General features: G+C 35.9%; 1 protein-coding gene across 1 annotated transcript in view; it reads left to right on the top strand.

Moving 5' to 3' along the window:
- PRIM2 (DNA primase subunit 2) overlaps window positions 1-19,946 on the top strand; it is a 324,596-nt gene that overhangs the window by 200,376 nt on the left and 104,274 nt on the right. Inside the window, exons 9-10 of the mRNA XM_033217543.1 lie at window positions 588-660; window positions 5,582-5,767. Coding sequence (XP_033073434.1) covers window positions 588-660; window positions 5,582-5,767 — 259 coding nt within the window. The remainder of the gene's footprint in view (window positions 1-587; window positions 661-5,581; window positions 5,768-19,946) is intronic.

Below are 19,946 nucleotides of genomic sequence, written 5' to 3' on the forward strand. Positions count from 1 at the left end.
GGCTACCAAAGACTCTTTGTACATTGTAAAGTGCTATTCAGATATTATTTATTTTAATAAACAGTAATTACTTTATGTCAGGCTCTTTAACAAAAATTCTTACAATTCAGACTTCCTATCAACACTGCAAAGCCAGCATTATCACCATTAGTCAGTAAGGAACCTGGCATACAGAGAGTAACTACGTAACTTACTCACCTACTACTTTTAAGTGATGGTTCCCAGTTTAAGTTCCAGCTGCTTTTTTGCTGTGTTGTTGTGCTGTTAATAAAGTATAAATTGTAGAGGTTTGAACTTTAACAACAACTTGGATTACCCTTCTGAAAAATGGAAGTGGTGCTCTAGACTAGGAGTCAGGAGGTTCAGACTGTTACTAGATTTTTGTATTATTTTGGGGTAAGTTACTTAATTTCATTAAATACATTTAAAACACTTGGCTATGTTTCTGCTAAGGTTTATATGTAAAATGCTTTCTTATTCTTATGTTTATCATTTTCAGAATTTAAAAATTTCCTTTGAAGAGATCAAAAGTATTTTATGAATCTGTTTTAATATTTGTTTGTTTGTTTGTTTTTCTTTGTTTAAAGTCATTCCTACACTGGCCAAGATTACAGTACCCAGGGAAATGTTGGGAAGATTTCTTTAGATCAGATTGATTTGGTAAGTAACACATTCTTTTAAACTTAGAACTTTATCAATGGAGGGAACATATACTTTCTTAAATCAAAGACTTTTGGGTGAGGAGATAGAATGTTTTTTCAATGCTTGCTGAGTAATTTTAAAGAAAATCCCATGTCCTACACATAGGATTTTTAAAAAATCATAGGAAAATCGTTTAATCAGAAAATTATCTGTACTTTTATAAAAGCAGAATTTAATCAATTATTCCAAACAGAAATTATTTTAAATAACTAAATGGAATTTGTGTTTACATTTAAATACTGTATACATTTAATGAAGGGGAAATGGAAAACACTAAGTGTATTAGTTTGTTAGGGCTGTCATGACAACAGAAATTTATTTTCTGACAGTCTAGAGGCTTGAAATCCAAGATCAAAGTGGTAGTAGGTTTGATTTCTTCCAGGGCCTTTCTTGTCTCACAGATGGCTGCCTTCTCTTTGTGTTCTCCTGTGGTTTCCCACTGCTTGCATACATCCTCGGTGTCTCTTCTTTTTTAAGGACACTGAGTACGTGAGACCTGGGCCCAAGCCCCATGGCCTCCTTTAACCTTAATGATTTCTTTAAAGGCCCCATTTCTAAATATAGTCACATTTGGAGCTACTAGAGGTCAGGACTTTGATATATGAATTTCAGGGGGAGAGGGCAATTCATCATCTAGTGTAGGCTACGAAATTAATAGATAGCTTATTTTAATATCATTTCACTTTGTGGTTCCATAGAGTAGTGTACTTTGCCATACTTGTAGAATTTCTCTTTAATACATAACAGAATTTGCGCTCCATAGGCAAAAGGGAAAATAAGCCAGCCATAAATAATCTTGGGTTAGACAACTACCAGATTATTCACAATAAATTAAAAATACACCAGGATTTTAATGCTTGGAAACAAGAACTGTAATAAGACTAGTAGAGAGAGACCGTGAGTTTGGATCAGAATGAATAGGTCATCTTCCATTTGAAAAATTATAAAAAAGTGCTTGTAGTTAATATGTCTAGAAATAGCAATAGGGTTGCCTACTTTACACAGTTGATTTGTTGATTTGAAATTCATTCTCAAAGATGTCCCATCTTTTAATTTTTTTAATTAAACATTTATCTCTAACAGTCCCCCTTCTCACTTCCACTCATGTGATTTGTGTTTATATAATGTGAGTGGTTGGAAGTTAATTCTGTTCCTAGTTCTAGATAGATGTTTCCCCATTCACAAGCATATGTGAATTTGGTTGGATACTGTTGGAGTTCATAGAAATATTAATTCATTTAATGAATATATATTGAGCCCATCAGTTACGTACCAGCCATTGTGCTGTGGATACAGCAGTGAGGAAAACAGAAAATGTCCCTGCGTTCATGACCTTACATGAGGGAAAGAGACAACATAATAAATAATAAATAAGCAATATAATGTTAAGTGCTGTGATGATGATCCTGTCATGGTCTGTGCCTGAGACCCTGTGGTAAGTAATACAGATGTGTCTTTTTCTGGACTGCCTCCTAACTCTGTATCTATATTGTTTGATCTTCACAACAGCATGTCATTTGCATATCCCTTGATATTTGCAACTCTTCTCCAAATGTTTTCTTTAGTTTTTTCTTCTAACAAATCTGGCTTTCTCAATGCTTTCCCCTGTGGCCCTCTTCAATTAGAGACAACTTTCCCCCCGAGTTCGTAGATAGGTGTGCGGCGAGTGTCTTGGTCCATATTTCTCCGCCTTCCATTGTTACAGCTCCAGCTCCTTTAAAGCCCTTGTGATCTTATTATATCATCTGATACCTCCTCTGCTGCTACTCCACCTCCTCCCTCCACACCTGTATTCACTGATGATTTGAACACCTAACTAATGATCTTGTGTACTGGTGCTATTCTTGTTATTGTTCTTGGCCTCTACAAGATCCAAGTTGATAATTCATCCTCTATCCTGGACTTATGATTCTTTTGTTTGCTCATTTTCCATAATCATTTTTCTATCTGTATATAGCTGGACACTATCTTTTAAATTTTTATTATTTGGACTACTGCCCACACTTCTTAAGTATCCCTCCTGCTTCCATTCTTACTCTCATATAGTCTTTTCATTACATAACAGCCAGAGTTCTCTTTGTTTATTGAATCATGTCAGTCTTCTGGTCAGAACCCTCTAGTGGGTTTTCATCATATGTAGACTAACATCCAAACTCATGTTATGGCCTCTGAAGCCATATGTGCTCATCATTTCTGTTTTGTCTTCTGCTCCATTCTGGCTCACTCACTTGCTCTGGTCACATGAATCTTATGCTATCTTTTAGCATACCATGTTTATTCCTTCTCAGGATCTTCATTTCACTAGAATCCAACTTACCCTGTCTTACGTGAAATGCCATCTCCTCAAAAAGGCTTCCCTGGCCACCCAAATTGAAGTACCTCTCCCCTAATCACACTTGATTTCATTTCTCTGTTTCATTTCCAGTGCTTTGGCATCAGATGTTATCTTTTTAATGTCTGTATTCATTGTCCATCTCCTAATAAAATGTAAGCTCTTTGAGGACAGGGTTTTTGACTTCTTTGTTCACTACTGGTTCCTCAGGGTCGTACACATAGTAAGTGTTAAATAAATATTTGTTGATTGAATGAATAAAAAATGGTCAAGGAATGTGCCAAAAGAAATAGAAATTGAGTTGGGTCTTGAATGATGATTTGGCTTTGGCTACATGGCATATGCATGAGAAGGATGCACCAGGTAGGGCTAGCAGAGTGAGAAAAATGAGAAGCTACAGAGCATGACTGCGTGGTCATGGGGTAGTGAATAACCCAGTGGACTGGAGCCGAAGACTCGTTTTGGTGTAGTAATAGTACACTGGGCTTTCCCGGGCTCCCTGTCACAGTGCTTCTGTGGTGCTCAAGTTTTGCCCTTGTTGGAGCCTTCATTTTATCATTTATTTCATGTGTTTAACTTACCTAATAGTGAATATAATCATTGTTGTGTCTTTTTCCTTAACAGAATTGAAGGGGAAAATTATGTCCTAGCTTCTTTCCCAGAACACTTAATAAATAATTGTTCTGTTATGTATAATTGAAAAATAGTTACTGGCCAGGCACAATGGGTCATGCCACCTGTAATCCTAGCACTTTGAGAGGCTGAGGTGGGAGGATCACCTGAAGTCAGGAGTTCGAGACCAGCCTGGCCAACATGGTGAAACCCTGTCTCTACTACAGATACCAAAATTAGCTGGGCGTGTTGGCAGGCAACTGTAATTGCTACTACTCAGGAGGCTGAAGCAGGAGAGTTTGGTGAACTTGGGAGGCAGAGTTTGTAGTGAGCTGAGGTGGCACTGCTATACTCCAGCCTGGGCAACAGAGTAAGATTCCATCTCAAAAAAAAAAAAAAAGAAAAGTAGTTATCAGATATTGAGGAAACCTTGAATGTTCATACTAAGGATGTTGAATATTGATTGTATAGATTAGAACAATGTTTAGAAAAAAATCAGATATTAATATGAAGGAACAAAAATGGTCACATGAAAATGAGCTGAAAGGCCTTCTAGTTAGTTCTCCCAAGGAAAGATATAGGTCTGAATGAACTCGACTGGGGATGGAAAAATTCAGAAGTTGTTACTGTAAAAGAATGAAGAGAAACTGGATGGTCACTAGAGGGAGCAGCAAAGTCAAGCAAAGTGAGACCTGCTCTTATAGATGAAGTGAACTTGCTAAGGCATATGTGAGGGAGTGAAAATTTAAGTCTTGGGAGGATATTTAAAGAAGTCGTAGAGAATGCAATTGAAACCATAAGTGAAAAATTAAAGTGGGCAACAATATTTCATTTTTGACACTAAGGGAAAGACCTACACTTTGTTCCTTTTAACTTGATTTCTTTAACACATTTATTTGAATTTTCCTTATGAGAACAATTTCTCTTATTTTTGTGTTCTGCTTTGTGTTTGAGTTATCTTAAAAGTTCATCTGCTATTCAGCAATTGTGCTTTTTTCTCAGGGAAGTGAAATCTTATGTTCACATAAAAACCTCTTCAAGAATGCTCATAATAGCTTCATTTGAAATAGCCCAAAGTGGAAACAACCCAAGTGTTCTTCAGTGAGTGAATAGTTAAATAAATTGTGATACATACCATGGAAAACTACTTAGTGATAAAGAAATTAGTTTATATACAACTTAGATGAATCTTGAGGGAATTCTGCTGAGTAAAAAATGACAATCTCAAAACAATATGTATTATATGATTCTATTATATAATACTCTTGAAATGACAAAATTATAGAGATGAAGAACAGTTCAGTGGTTGCCAAAGATTAGGGAGCTGAGGGAGGGGAGCAGGGTGCAAAAGATAGATGGGGATGGTTATAAAATCATGAGAGATCCTTGTGGTGACAGAACTGTTCTGCATCTTGACTGTGGTGGTGGATATATCAACTTATGTGTGACAAAGTTGTATAGAATTTAATACAGAAATAAGTACATGAGTACAACTGAGGAAACCTGAATAAGACTAGTGGATTGTATCAATGTTAGTATCCTGTTTGTGATAATCTACTGTAGTTGTACATTATTTTCTCTTTGGGGGAATTTGGATATATGCTATCTCTTTGTGTTATTTTTTGTAACTGTGTGGGGGTCTATAGTTAACTTCAAAGAAAAAGTTTAATTTAAAAAAGGTAAAATAAAATTTAATAGTATGTTATTTAACCCAAAGTATCTAAAATATTATATTAACTTGTAACCAATTAAAAAATGTTAATAAGAAACATCTGATATAGATAAGAGTCATCTGTAACCACAGCAATAAAGAAGCCTTTTCTTATGGGGTTTGTTTTTTATTCCAATTAAATTGAATTAGCAACCATAACAGATACTACAGGGGACCTGATAAATCTTCCACATAACTTAAAACTCTTCTGCTTTTTCTTGTAGCTTTCTACCAAATCCTTCCCACCTTGCATGCGTCAGTTACATAAAGCCTTGCGGGAAAATCACCATCTTCGTCATGGAGGCCGAATGCAGTATGGCCTATTTCTGAAAGGCATTGGTTTAACTTTGGAACAGGCATTGCAGTTCTGGAAGCAAGAATTTATCAAAGGAAAGATGGATCCAGACAAGGTAATTTTGAAAAAAAAAAAATCAGAGTGGTACCTGATATTTTAATTTGGTCTGAAAATCAGACAGTCTATTTTTTTTAAAATATGCTCCCTGCAGTGTAGTTGAAAATTCTAAAAGGATAAATGTGTTGACGATTCAGTTTAGATAAAAAGAGACTTGCATATTAATCTAATACAAAAGATTGGGAAAGGAACGTTTTCCTTTGTAGGTATACTGCCAGTAGTAATTATAAGACTGAAATTGCTTTCAGAGTTATATTTCTGTAGGAATGTATATGTATCTACACATACACATACACATACATATGCACATAATGTTTTGAGCACCGGGAGGTATCATGAACAAATAAAGTGAAAACAATTTAAAATATTTGCTATTATGTTATGCAGAATCTTTTATACACTTTTTTTTTTTTTTTGAGACAAGGTCTTCCTCTGTTGCCCAGGGTGGGCTGGAGTACAATGGTGCAATCATGGCTCACTGCAGTCTCAATCTTTGGGCTCAAGTAATCCTCCCACTTCATCCTTCCGAGTAGCTAGGGCCACAGGTGCACACCATTATGCCTGGCTAATTTTTTTTTTTTTAAATTTTTTGTAGAGATGGAGTCTAACTATGTTGCCCAGGTTGGTCTCAAACTCTTGGGCTCAAGCCATTTTCCCTTGGCGTGCTTGGGATTACAGCCGTAAGCCTGAGTCATCATACCCAGCCTATAGAACATTTTTAGATAGACAATAATCATTATAAACCTGAAAAACTTTTTAAGAAACCTATCTACAGTGCTTATATTCTGAATCCTACTCCTTATTTCTCTTTAATAGTGCCAGCTAATAACATTTTATTTGGAAATATGATTTCTTGCCCCCTCTATGCCATGACACTGTAGTATGAAGAACATTTTTTACTGTTTATTTCTTGATTTGCTGCCTCCTAAGAGTAAATTATAGAAGAAAGATTATTTACGAGGTACATTTTATAGTACTGTATTATGTTTTATGTTAGTTTGCAAGCGTTGCCATAATAAAATACCACAGACTGGTTGGCTTAAAAAACAGAAGTTTATTTCCTCACACTTCTGGAGGCTGGAGTCCAAGATCAAAGCATTGGCAGATTTGGTTTCTCCTGAGGCCTGTCTTCTTGGCTTGCAGGTGGCCTTCCTCTTGCTTTGTGCTCACATGGCCTTTTCTCTGTGCATGTGCATCCGTGGTGTTTCTTCCTTTTCTTATAAATACACTAGTTTTACTGAATTAGGGCCCCACTCATCTGATCTCATTTAACCTTAATTATCCCTTTAGAGGCCCTATCTCCAGTTACAGTTGGATTTGGAGTTAGGGGTTCAACAAATGACTTTTAAGAGATCACAATTCAGTTCATGTCTCTAGCTATATAGTTTATTAAAAAGCTCAGATTTTACAAAATAACATTATAAAAAGCTCTTATAGTTTTTTCAGATTTGTTTTAAAAACTGTCTTCATTGATCATTATCCATATAATCTTAATGAAGTCATTTAATAGGATTTTCTTTGAACAGTTTTGGATAATGTTTTTTAGACCTCTATTATATTTCTTTTAAAGGTAATTTATTCTAATTATAGAAAATATGAAAAATACAGAAAAATTCACCTGTTATCCTCCAATTTGAAATAATTACTCTCAACATTGTAGCCTTTTACTCTAGTCTGGACAACTAAACACCACTGGTTTTCACCATTCTAAAAATTATCATTATATTACGATTATTTTTCCATACTTTTGACCAATCTTTGAAAATATCTTAATTCATTACATACTATTATATCCTTTGAAAGTGATGTAATTTGACTCTGTTATATATGTTACTATTATAAATAACAGAGTCAAATAGCTAATATCCTGGGGACATAGATAATTGATTATAGTTTTGATTATATTCTTTGTGTGTGTGTGTGTGTGTGTGTGTGTACACATTCATCAGGAAATAAAATTATCTGATAAGAAACTACACATAGCTGGGCGGGCTAGCTCACGCCTATAATCCTAGCACTTTGGGAGGCCAAGGTGGGTGGGTCACCTGAGGTCAGGAGTTCAAGACCAGCATGGCCAACATGGTGAAACACCATCTCTACTAAAAATACAAAAATTAACCGGGCATGATGATGGATGCCTGTAATCCCAGCTACTCAGGAGGCTGAGGCAGGAGAATCACTTAAACCTGGGAGACAGAGGTTGCAGTGAGCTGAGATCGTGCCACTGCACTTCAGCCTGGGTGACAGAATGAGACTCCATCTCAGAAAAAAGGAAAATACACACAATTTTAAAGTTTTAATGCATGCTGTGAAACGACTGTTCAGAAAGGTTTTAAATTAGACTCTTTTCAAGCAATGTGAGAATTTTGCTCTGCCATTGACATCATTATGTATATTATTAATTTAAAACAGTTTTTGATCTTTTTATTAGGAATTTGATGTCTTAAGTAGGTAGATGTATTAGGGTTCTCAAGAGAAACAACTGTGTGTGTGTGTGTCTCTCTGTAACTTACACACACACTCTCTCTCTCTCTCTGTCACACACACACACACACACACACACACAGTGCGAGAGATAGAGAGATGGGGGTTATGGAAGTTGACAAGTCTCAAGATCCGCAGTTGGCAAGTTGGAGACCCAGGAGAGCCAATGTTGTAGTTGTAGTCTGAATCCAAAAGCCTGAAAACCAGAAGAACGATAGTGTACAGTTGATCTTCGAAATACACAGGTTTGAACTGCATGGATCCACTTATATGTGAATTTTTTTCAATAAGTATATTGGAAAATTTTTTGGAGATATGCAGCAATTTGAAAAAACTTGCAGATGAACCACATAGCCTAGAAATATCAAAAAAGTAAGAAAAAATTAAGTATAAAGGAATGTATAAAATACATACTAGTCATATTTACTAACATGAGATATGCAGGAATCTATTGCAAAAAGTTAAAATTTATCAAAACACATGCACATAAACGTACAAACCATAGTTGGTGCTATTCCCAGTTGAGAGAAATGTAAACAAATGTAAAGATGCAGTATTATAACCTACATAAAATTAACTGTAGCACATTCTGTACTACTATAGTAATTTAATAGCCCCACCCTGTTGCTATTGTGGTGAGCCTGTAAGTGTTGCAAGTATCCGCTTAAAATGCTCTGCGGTGCTAATCATCTCAGTGTGAGCAGTTTGTACAGTAAATTGCATATTGCAGTAAAGTGATCTCTCACAGTTCTCGGATATTTTCCTCATGATCAGTGAAATATCATAAACCTTGAATAACATCATGGGGCTCATAGGAAGTGTCACTAGTAATGCTGGAAATGCTCCCCAAAACCAGAGAAAAGTCATATTACAAGAAAAAGTTGATTTGCTTGATATATAATACAGATTGAGGTCTCCAGCTAAGGTTGACTGCCGTTTCAGACAGATGGTTCATCTTGTAAATAGATAATGTAAACTTATGGTTTACTGTAAATGTATTTTCTTATGACTTTCTTTTTCTTTTTGTATTTTTAGTTGAGATGGGATTTCACTGTTTTGGCCAGGATGGTCTTGACTCCTGACCTCAGGTGATCTGCCTGCCTCGGCCTCCCTAAGTGCTGGGATGGGATTATAGGTGTGAGCCACTGTGCCTGGCCTATTAAGACTTTCTTAATGTTTTTTTTCTCTAGCTTATTTTATTGTGAGGTTACAGTGTATAACATATATAATATTCAAAATATGTGTTAATCGACTGTTTATGTTATCAGTAAGGCTTATGGTCAACAGTAGGCTTTTAGTTGTTAAGTGTTTGGGGAATAAAAAGCTGTACATGGATTTTTAACTGTATGGAGTGAGGGGTGGAGGTTGTTGCTTATAATCCCTGTGTTGTTCAAGGGTCAGCTTTAGTTCCAACTCAAATGCCAACATCCTAGAGACCCAGAAAGAGTCAGTGTTTCAGTTTAAAAAGTGAGGTCCCAGTTTAAGGAAGTCAGACAGAAGGAAATTCCCTCTTACTCACAGGAGGTCAGGCTTTTTGTTCTGTTTAGGCTTTCAACTGATTGGATGAGATTCACATCCACATTAGGTAGGGCAGTCTGCTTTACTCAGACTACCAATTCAAATGTTAATCATATCCAGAAACACCCACCCAGACACACCCACTATAAGGTTTGACCAAATGTCTGGGCATCTCATGGCCCATTCAAGAGCTGGGTTGTTTGTTTTTTTTTGAGACAGAGTCTCGCTCTGTCATCCAGGCTGGAGTACAGTGGCGCAATCTCAGCTCACTGCAACCTCTGCCTCTCAGGGTTCAAGTGATTCTCCTGCCTCAGCCTCCCAAGTAGCTAGGATTACATGTGTGCACCACCATGCCCAGCTAATTTTTGTATTTTTAGTAAAGATGGGGTTTCGCCATGTTGCTCAGGCTGGTCTCAAGCTCCTGACCTCAGGTGATCCACCCGCCTTGGCCTCCCAAAGTACTGGGATTACAGGCATGAGCTACCACCACCGTGCCTGGCTGGCGAGCTGAGCTGTTTTGAAGTGAAAAGAGAGAAGCTGAGCTAGCATTTTAGCTTGGTTTGTGCTGTAAACTGAGAGTGGAAAAAGGAGAGAGGGAAAACCAGCTGCACTAGCCTATATGGACACTTACCCTGAGTACTAGGTCTTTGGCCTAGACACCTGTTCATTGGCCTGCCTTCTTTTTTGTACATCTGGAATAGCCCGTGTAGCAATATCATCAGTAGTCTTTTTTTTTAACTTGTATGTTTAAATTTTTTTATTATGGAATTTTTATTTTGCAATGCAAACTTTTTTCAAAAATTCTTATAATTTTTTAGTTTTCTAGATAATATATAGTAGTCTGTATTTTTATTAGCTTATTGATTACAGCAAATATTTTGACTAAAGGATTATAAGACACTTTTCTTACTTTCTATGACTATTTAGTGTTCTGTTGTTACGTATTCTGTATTTATAAATGTTCATGTTTTTCTCAACTGTGTCTTTTACATATTTTTTTCAACGACATGTAATAAACTAAGGCATACTAAATTACAATAATCTCTAATTGAACAATTGTATCATTTGTTAAGTGATACATACAATTAAAAATATTAAGAGGTATAAAAATTGTTGGCTTAAAATACTACTTATAGAATATTTTTTAGGATGATTATAGAGGATGTTAAACATTTTTTATAGTGCTAATGAAAGGACTTGGGTGTTGAACCCTGCTCGAATGATTTGAAATAATAACTTACGTTGGACAGCTTATGTCCTAACTGTGTAAGAAAAATGATGTGGTAACAGTCAATTTCAACTGGAATTTTTCTGTACTATTGTTTCCCAAATGATCATAATGTCTGATTTCTTTCTCTTAATATTTGTCTCCTCATTGTGACTTATTTGAGATACATTGCTATGTGAGTCTGAGCAAGTATTTTGGGTATTTAGCCAGTACTTTTGAGTCAGCAGAGACTGGTATAATATCTCCAGCAATTTTGAGCTCTAACTCTGCTGCCACAACTACCTTTCCTAGATACACTGCCTAGAACCAAATATTTCTTTACCCTAACTTCTAACACAGCTCTGTTCTTGAATTGACTGCCTTATCAGTATCTGTCTCTTCCTCCCATCTTCACTTGCTTATGCTTGTTGCAGGCATTTTTTGAACACTTTGCTTTTAAAACTAATGCTATACTTAATGTTGGAGGGGAATGTGTTATCTGTATTCTAAAATAATTTACACCTGTATGTATTAGTGCTTGTAACTGTCATCCAAAATATAAATATTAAGGTATTGTGTCTGTAGATACCTTTTATTAAGGTTAAGCAGTTTTTGTGTTTTAATGCACATAATTTCTGTTATAAACATTTTTGAGTAGTAATAATGGATTGTGGAAGCAGCTTAAGGTTCTGATGCTCACTGTTTTTTTTTTATTAGGAATTTGATGTTGTAAGAGTTAAGGAGGAAAGAAACATGAAAAGCGGCTCAACAGTCAAAGACAGGTTTATTTTGTAGAATAAACCTGAGAGGGGCTTCTGGCCGATTTTGGTCAGGAATGCTCTTTCTTACAGACTGAGAGCATCTATTGGTGAGAGAGCTTGGAATGTTTCTGTGTGGGGGAGAAGTTTATGGTGGGGTTGGAATGTCTCTGGTTGGAGGGGAGATTATCTTGGGGCTGACATCTCTCCAGCTGGAGGGTAGGTTATCTCAGGGCTGGCATGTCTCTGGTCAGGGAGGGGGTTGGAGTGTTTCTGGTCTCAGATGTTATTTGTGGTTTATGGTCGTGCTGACTTTGAGCCATTAGGCTGATTCCCTTTGGATTTAGGCAGTTTTTGATCAACGTAAATTTTAAAATGATGGTGCTTGTCCAAGATGGCAATGCTCCTGCTCTGTCAGATATATTAAGTCAGTCCTATATATATAAAAATTAGCCATCTGTCTATAAAATGCTTATTCAGAGTTGTTAGTTTGGATTGTTTTTCTTTCCTTTTAAAACTCTTTTTGACTAGCATATATATTCCAATAAACGATACTGGTTATTTGCTACCAGATTATGTTCTTGTAATTTTGGGTGCTAATGACTACCTTATATTTATTGCTTATTTATTCATTTATTATCTGTATCCTACAATTGGAATGTAAACTGTGTAAAAGCAGGTATCTTATCTTTCTTGTTGACTGCTGCATGTTCAGGCACCTAGAACAGTGCCTGACTCATAGCAGCCACTCAATAAATGTTTACTGAATAAACTAATACATGGAAATTTCCATATTATTTACATAGAAATAAATTTTCATACATGTTCATAGATATTATTTACTTATATTTTGCTGAATACATGGTAAATTCTACCAAATCTTTAAAGTTTGGCTTTCGATATGAGAAAAAATAATCTTTATCTGTTTTGGTTCTTTTTAGATAGAGCTGTTTCTAACAAGTGATAGAATTTAAGTCATTTTAGTTGCTTTTTTATTTCTAAGAGCAGTAGATCTCAGCATCAGCATCGTTTGGGAATTTGTTAGAAATATAGATTCTCAGTATCAAATTTGTTATCCATGTATTTTTCTAAATCAATATGGATACTATATTAATATAGCATCATATTATGATTCTTATAAAAAGTACAGAGAAATATACTTGTGTGTATATGTATATTCATAGATACATACATATGTACATATTCCATCTACTTGGCATAGGTCATTCAGCTGATTTTTATTGTGTTTTTATCATGAATATGTACCATTCTGAAGATACTGCAATAAAAGAAACAGCCCTTATTTATGAAGACTTTCCAAGACCTTATTTTAGTTATTATTATTATTATTTTTGAGAGGGAGTCTCACTCTTGTTGCCCAGACAGGAGTGCAATGGCGTGATATCATCTCACCCACAACCTCCACCTCCTGGGTTCAAGCGATTCTCCTGCCTCAGCCTCCCAAGTAGCTGGGATTACAGGCATGTGCCATCACGCCCGGCTAATTTTTTTTGTATTTTTAGTAGAGGTGGGGTTTCTTCATTTTGATCAGGCTGGTCTCGAACTCCCCACCTCAGGTGATCCACCCACCTTGGCCTCCCAAAGTGCTGGGATTACATGCATGAGCCACCACGCCCGGCCTCTCCAAGACTTTATTTATGAGAATCTTCCAAGAGATTTATTTGGAAAAACCAGGTAAATACAAATGTACAGACATAGAGAGAAGGGAATTTCATGTTAAAGGGACAACATTTTAAAAGACCTTAAAGTGTAGCCCATCCTGTAGGTGGTAGGAACCTGAACTGTACCAGTGTAATTGTAATAAGAGGGGAGTCTGGAGACATAGATTTTTTAAACCTAATTACTAAAGATAGATTGAATTAGTAGGCCAGTAGGAACTAGTCTTGTTGGGTAGGTAGCTGCCAACCAGGATCCTGCCAGCCAGGATAGGGTCAACTGGTAACTGGAATTTAGTCAAATATGTGTAGTTTCACAACTTTGAATCTTTACTAAAATAATATAATGAATGTGGGATGTTATGAAGGTTTACTGAAAAACGGAAAATAGTATGAGTAAAGTTTCCACTTGGTTCAAATTAATTTGGCCTAACTATGGATTTCTGATTATATAGGCCAACATTGATTTTTAAGAAACTATTTTACTTTATAATTTTAATCTACTTGGTAATAATTTAATTGAGAAAGATAGAAGGAATTGGAAAACAGTTCCAAAACATGATGGTAAAAAGGAAAGTATTGTTGAGATGATGTAAGAAAATTATTAGGGTGGATCATGTTAGAGACCAATCTTGATTAAGATTTGGAGAAAGTGAATGACATGGATTAGTTGAGAAAGAACTAAGAGCAAGTATACACAGTGAACAAGGAATGAGGGGACAGTGGGCAAAACATTGTTAACTCTTCCATTATTTTATTTTTAAAATTATTTTAGTAAAATAATTTTATATTAATAATTCTTCCATTTATTACTCGTTCACTTAGGCTTTTTTATTACCCATTTTTGGCATTGTTGTGGTTTTGACTGTTGTGATTTAAAATTCTCCATTTCTAGACTTTTTGTATTTTATCTTCTCAGTATATTTGAATGCTGTTTTGTTTAGATGCATATTATACCTGAGGATAGAGATTTTAGTATTAAAACATCAACCATTTCCAAGAGAACATTCCACTCTTGCATGATCTTATAGCAAACCAATTGCTTTTCACAGTATACCTTATTCCAAAAATATTGGTCTCATAATGTAGGGTTTTTATTATTAGATTTAATTGTTGAATATGAATATTGATATATTTAAAACGTTAAAATAAAGCTGTTTGAGTTAACCCTTGTCAGCGAAGGACAGGGACATTTGAAAATTGCGCTTAGGTTGCTGAATCAGATTTTTTGGATTTGTGAATGATTCACAAGAAGTATTTAAAGTTTTGAATGTCTTGTTCCTTAAATAATTTCCCGTATTTCTGAAATAAATGCACCTATGCTTTTTACAAATAAAATTTAATTAGAGTAAAGTTTTTTGTGTTTTTCTTAGTTGTAATTATAATTTACATGCCTATCTGCCTGAAAAAAGCATCACCCTTGGTGCAAGAGATGTAAAATCAAACCTTTATTTAATTTACTTTTTATTTTGAAAATTTCAGCTTTTATTTTAGATATAGAGGGTACATGTACAGGTTTGTTACCTGAATATATTTTGTGCTGCGACGTTTGGGGTATGGATCTAATCACCCAGGTAGTGAGCATAGTACCCAATAGGTAGTTTTTCAGTCCATCCTCCTTCCCACTTCTAGTAGTCCTCCGTATCTGCTGGTCCTATCTCTATGTCTGTGTGTGCTCAATGTTTAGCTCCCACTTATAAGTGAGAGCATGCACAAACCTCTATTTAAAGTATGAATACCATGAAAATATTATTTTACTTGGCACTTGGATATTAAATCACTTCGGCGACTAGCTTTGTTAAGTATTACTTTGAACTGGATAATTCTTCTAATAAATTCAAAGCATGTGTCCTGTCAATCAGATTGCTTATAGTGTTGTTGTTCTGAATTGCTTTTAGCTGGTTTTATTGGATATTAAGTACAACATTGATAATGTACATTTTCTATAGCTGTGGTTTCTGTCCTTGATGACAGCATGCTTAAGGTCTATTATATGTTGTTATAATTGGGTCAAGGAACATTTAGTACTGTTTAAAAAGCTTATCTTTTCTTCCAGAATCTAGCTTGCATCATGACTTAGAGCAAACTTGTGTTGTTAAAAATTGACTACTGAAGGATTAAATATTTGGCTGGTGGGGTGTAAGTATATGAAACATATTTATTGTGAGGATGTTTTACTTCAGGGACCAGTAGATCTCAGCATCAGCATCATTTGGGAATTTGTTAGAAATGTGGAGTCTCAGAATCAAGTTCTGGGGTCAGGGCCCACACTTTGTGGTTTAACAAAGCATCCAGATGAAATTGATGCACACTCAAGATTCACCACTGTTTTAACTACTACCCTGTCATAGTCCATTTTCTAGTGCTTATCACAGAATATCTGAAACTGGGTAATTTATAAAGAAGAGAAATTTATTTCTTCTAGTTATGGCTGAGAAGTCCCGGGTCATGGGGCTGCATCTGTTGAGAGTCTCCTTACTTGTGGGGACTCTCTGAGGAGTGCCAGAGTGGCAGAGGGCGTCACATGGCAAAGGGGCTGAGGGTGCTAGTGTGTTATCTCAAGTCTTTCTTCCTCTTCTTGTAAAGCCACCAGTTTCCCTCCTATGATAACTCTTTAATCCACTCATCCATGAATGGATCAGTCCACAGTAGGCAGAGCTCCCATGATCCAGTCACCTCTTAAAGGCCCCACCTTTCACTACTGCCACATTGGGGATTACATTTTAATGTGAATTTTGGAGGGGGCAAATATTCAGACCATAGCAACCTTATGGAAATCTAAACTGGTTATTGCCTTGTTCAAAGTATAGGCATTTATTAGTAAGTTCTTCAGCTCTTATTTGTTCTTCTGTCTGCTTCTGTTTGCGATTTGAGCATAATGTGTTGTCCTTTGTCAATAACCCACACACTATTTGAACCCCTGCTACATACCAGGTACCAGTAAATACGAAATGAATTTGTATAGCAGAGTTTTTCAGCTGGTGTACTGCTAGTGAATTTCTAATATACTCCAATATTGATCCCATGAATTCTTGGGGAAGCTAGGTTGGGCCTGGGGTATTAAAATGAATTGCCTTCAACTGTGAGCAACTTCTTTCATTTTGCCCTAGAATGCTTTACATATATCGTTTTATGTGTTCGGTGACGTTAAAAAGGTTGGAAAGAACTGATAGAGAGGACAGGCTTGCAGATGACTGAGTTCAGATTTGGTTCCATTATATACAAGTTGTTATATACAAGTTGTGTGACCTTAGGCAAGTTACCTGACATGTGTCCTCATCTATAGAATGTGGACAATAATTATATACATATGTATATATGTCTCTAGCTAACTGTTGTCTGTCTATACTTCACTGATGTAGGGAAGATTCAGTAAGGGCTTAACACAGATTCTGATGTATAGTAAGTGCCAGCTGTTCTTATTCTAGGTTTTCATAGGAAAGAGTGGTTAAATTGGTATGGTATAATCAGTAAAATTTCCACAAGTATAATACAATTTGTGCTGGCTTATTAAGGGTTTCATATAACCTAGAATGGAGAAGAAGATTAAGGGCAAAGAAGGGAAATAGGGACTGAATTTCAGCAAAGATAGTTTGTCTTAAGAAATGTTCAAGGGATGTGGTATAATGGAATGGATTTGAGGTTGTTCTTGGGAGCTCTTGGGTTTCACAGTAAAGGGAGAGAAATTGACAGGAGAGATTAAGTTGTCTGGTTTCCGGCCTTGTTTTAACAAGTGTAATTGTATCTTTATGTACTTTTACGTGTTGGAGTTCTGTGTAAGATTTCACTTAAAAGGAGGATTTTGCTATTTTAAAATATTTAAAAATATTATTCTGGTTTATTTGTAGTTTGGAATTTAGGAAGGTAGTATGGGATGAATAGAGAGGAGAAAGATATTAGTGCCAGAATATGATTGCTGTAAATGAACTTTGTCTTATAGTCAGGAGAAACCCATTAGTGAATTTTAAACCAGGAGAGAATTATATCTTCACAAGATTGATATGGAAAAATGTGAAGAACTGAAATGGGGAGAGACTAGGAATGAGATAGTTAACCAAGTTAGGTCTTGTGATAGGGATAAGAACAAAGGGGTAAGTGTGGATTCAGTCAATATTTTGAGGACCGTGTATAGGACAGCATGAAGAATTAAATTTAACTCAGGTGGTCAACCTAAGTTATTTAGAAAGTTTGGAAGCCTGATTAACACAGGTAATAGGCAGGGAGCTAAATTGTCTGGGATCAGGGTGGAGGTGAAATGGATTATGTATTTGGTTCCTCTTTGTTTCCAACTTGGAGGAATACCCACTGTTTGGAACAGAGATGGAGGAACCTAGAGTGAAAACAGAATTATCAGAAAAATTGGAGTAGAAGAGAGAAAACAACAGTTTGGTTCTAGGCACTAAGAAAGAGGAGAATTTCAAAAGTAAGAGGTAGTTGGTACTTTCAGAACTGAAAAAGGCATGGATATTGTTTTTAAGAAGTCGTTTTTAAGAAAAAATCAGAGCAGGAACCAGATTTCCTGGTCTTAGCATACAAGGAATGGAGGCGATGGGAATAGAGTGTGTTTCTAAAGTTTAAGAAGTCAGGAAGGAAAGAAATAGAGCATACTAAGTACAGAGGGTGACTGTGCCAAGCAAGGTTTTCAAGCTGGGGTGGGCAGGAGCAGTAAAACCTGTGGAAATGGAGGATGTGCTGAGAATAGTTGAGGAAACAAGGCCTGAGGAGATGGAAAGAGAATTTAAAGCATTTATTTATTATGTGATTATTATAATATGAACCTCCGTTTCATAAGTGTAGGATTTCTTTCTTATCATAATGTACCCAGCAATTGAGATGGTACTGACAGATTGTATATGCTCAATAAAATTTGTTGAATGACTGAAAGAATTGCATTAGGAGTTTAATGAGCATTGCTGTTTATCTCACACCTGATGGATATATGAAAAATTATGAATTGGTAAAGGAGTGTTTAAAAGTAGAAAGAAGAGCTGTGGAAGCTCACATCCACTGCTCATCTTTCTAATAAATTAGGCAGGGGAATCGCTTACCAGAAGGATTTGGTGTATTTAGGGCTTAAAGAAAGTTGAAGAGTATAGAATAACACCTTTCATAAATGTGCTAAGGGATTAAACTAATAATAAAAAGAAGATTGCTAAACTACAGAATGGTTACAGTTTGAGTTCCTAGCATATGCTAGGCACTATAATTAATATTCTACGTATACAATTTTATGGAATCCTTAAAACAATCTTAGGAGATAAGTATTATTTATGTCGAGTTGACTAATGAGAAAACAGTACTAGCCTATAAATTTGTAACTGGCTAAGTCAGCACTATTACGTTGCTTTCTCTAGCAGTGTCTTATGGTCTTAGAGCAGAAGCAAAGATGGCATAAGGTAAAGTTCATTAAAGTTTAGGAGCAAAGCAGGCATGCTGCTTTAAATTCTTCTTATTTAATTTAATCTAACAACACTACCATGAGGTAAATATTATCTTCCTTCGATGGAGAGTTTAATGCGTTTTTCCCAGGCAGCAAAGGTGATACATGATCAAACCTGGGTTAGACCCAGGTCTATTTTATTCCAAATCCTGAACTTCCCCCAGTACTCTCAGAAGGAAGACTAGACTTAGTGTTTAGGTTGACACTGATATGATAACTATGTAAACTTAAGAGAACACAATTAACAATAGAGATTTTTCAGTTCTTGAGGACAATAATGTCTGCTAAAATGTTGCAAAGAATTAAGTATGTTTGTGAAATACTGTGTAATCTATCATGTACTAGAGAAATATTTAATAATTTTAAAATGTTGATAAAGGGATTATTCCATATCATTCATGTGTTTTCTCAATGTATTTGTAAACCTATTAACTTCTAGACACACATATTAGTTTTCTAATTGCCTATGTTTTCATTTTTCTTTCAAAGAAAAGTTTGTTTTGTTTGAAGGTTCGTGTTAGTGAGATCCTAGGAAAGTAATTTGAATGTAATTAAAAAATAGTTTCTTGTGGCCAGGCATGGTGGCTCATGCCTGTAATCCCAGCACTTTGTGAGGCCGAGGCGGGCAGATGACCTGAGGTCGGGAGTTTGAGACCAGCCTGACCAACATAGAGAAACCCTGTCTCTACTAAAAAGACAAAATTAACCAGGTGTGATGGCGCATGCCAGTAATCCCAGCTACTCAGGAGGCTGAGGCAGGATAATTGCTTGAACCCGGGAGGCGGAGGTTGCGGTGAGCTGAGATCTTGCCATTGCACTCCAGTCTGGGCAACAGGAGCGAAACTCTGTGTTTCCCTCACCCCCCACAAAAAAACTCAAAACATTTCTTTGCAAAAATAGTCTAATCTTTGTCATTATTATTTTGGAACAACAATTTTAAAGGTACCCGTAACAGCTACCAAAGTCATTTAAAACATATTTTCTGAGCTTTATTGTAGTGAAATTTGTTATATTTTCTCTTCTAAATATTTTGGTGTATAATAAAGATATGTGTATGTTAAGGATTTAATCTTCTCTTGATGCTTTCCATAGCT

The sequence above is a fragment of the Trachypithecus francoisi genome, unplaced genomic scaffold (genome assembly GCF_009764315.1).
Source record: "Trachypithecus francoisi isolate TF-2019V2 unplaced genomic scaffold, Tfra_2.0 Lachesis_group10, whole genome shotgun sequence".
In the NCBI taxonomy this organism is placed as follows: Eukaryota; Metazoa; Chordata; class Mammalia; order Primates; family Cercopithecidae; genus Trachypithecus; species Trachypithecus francoisi.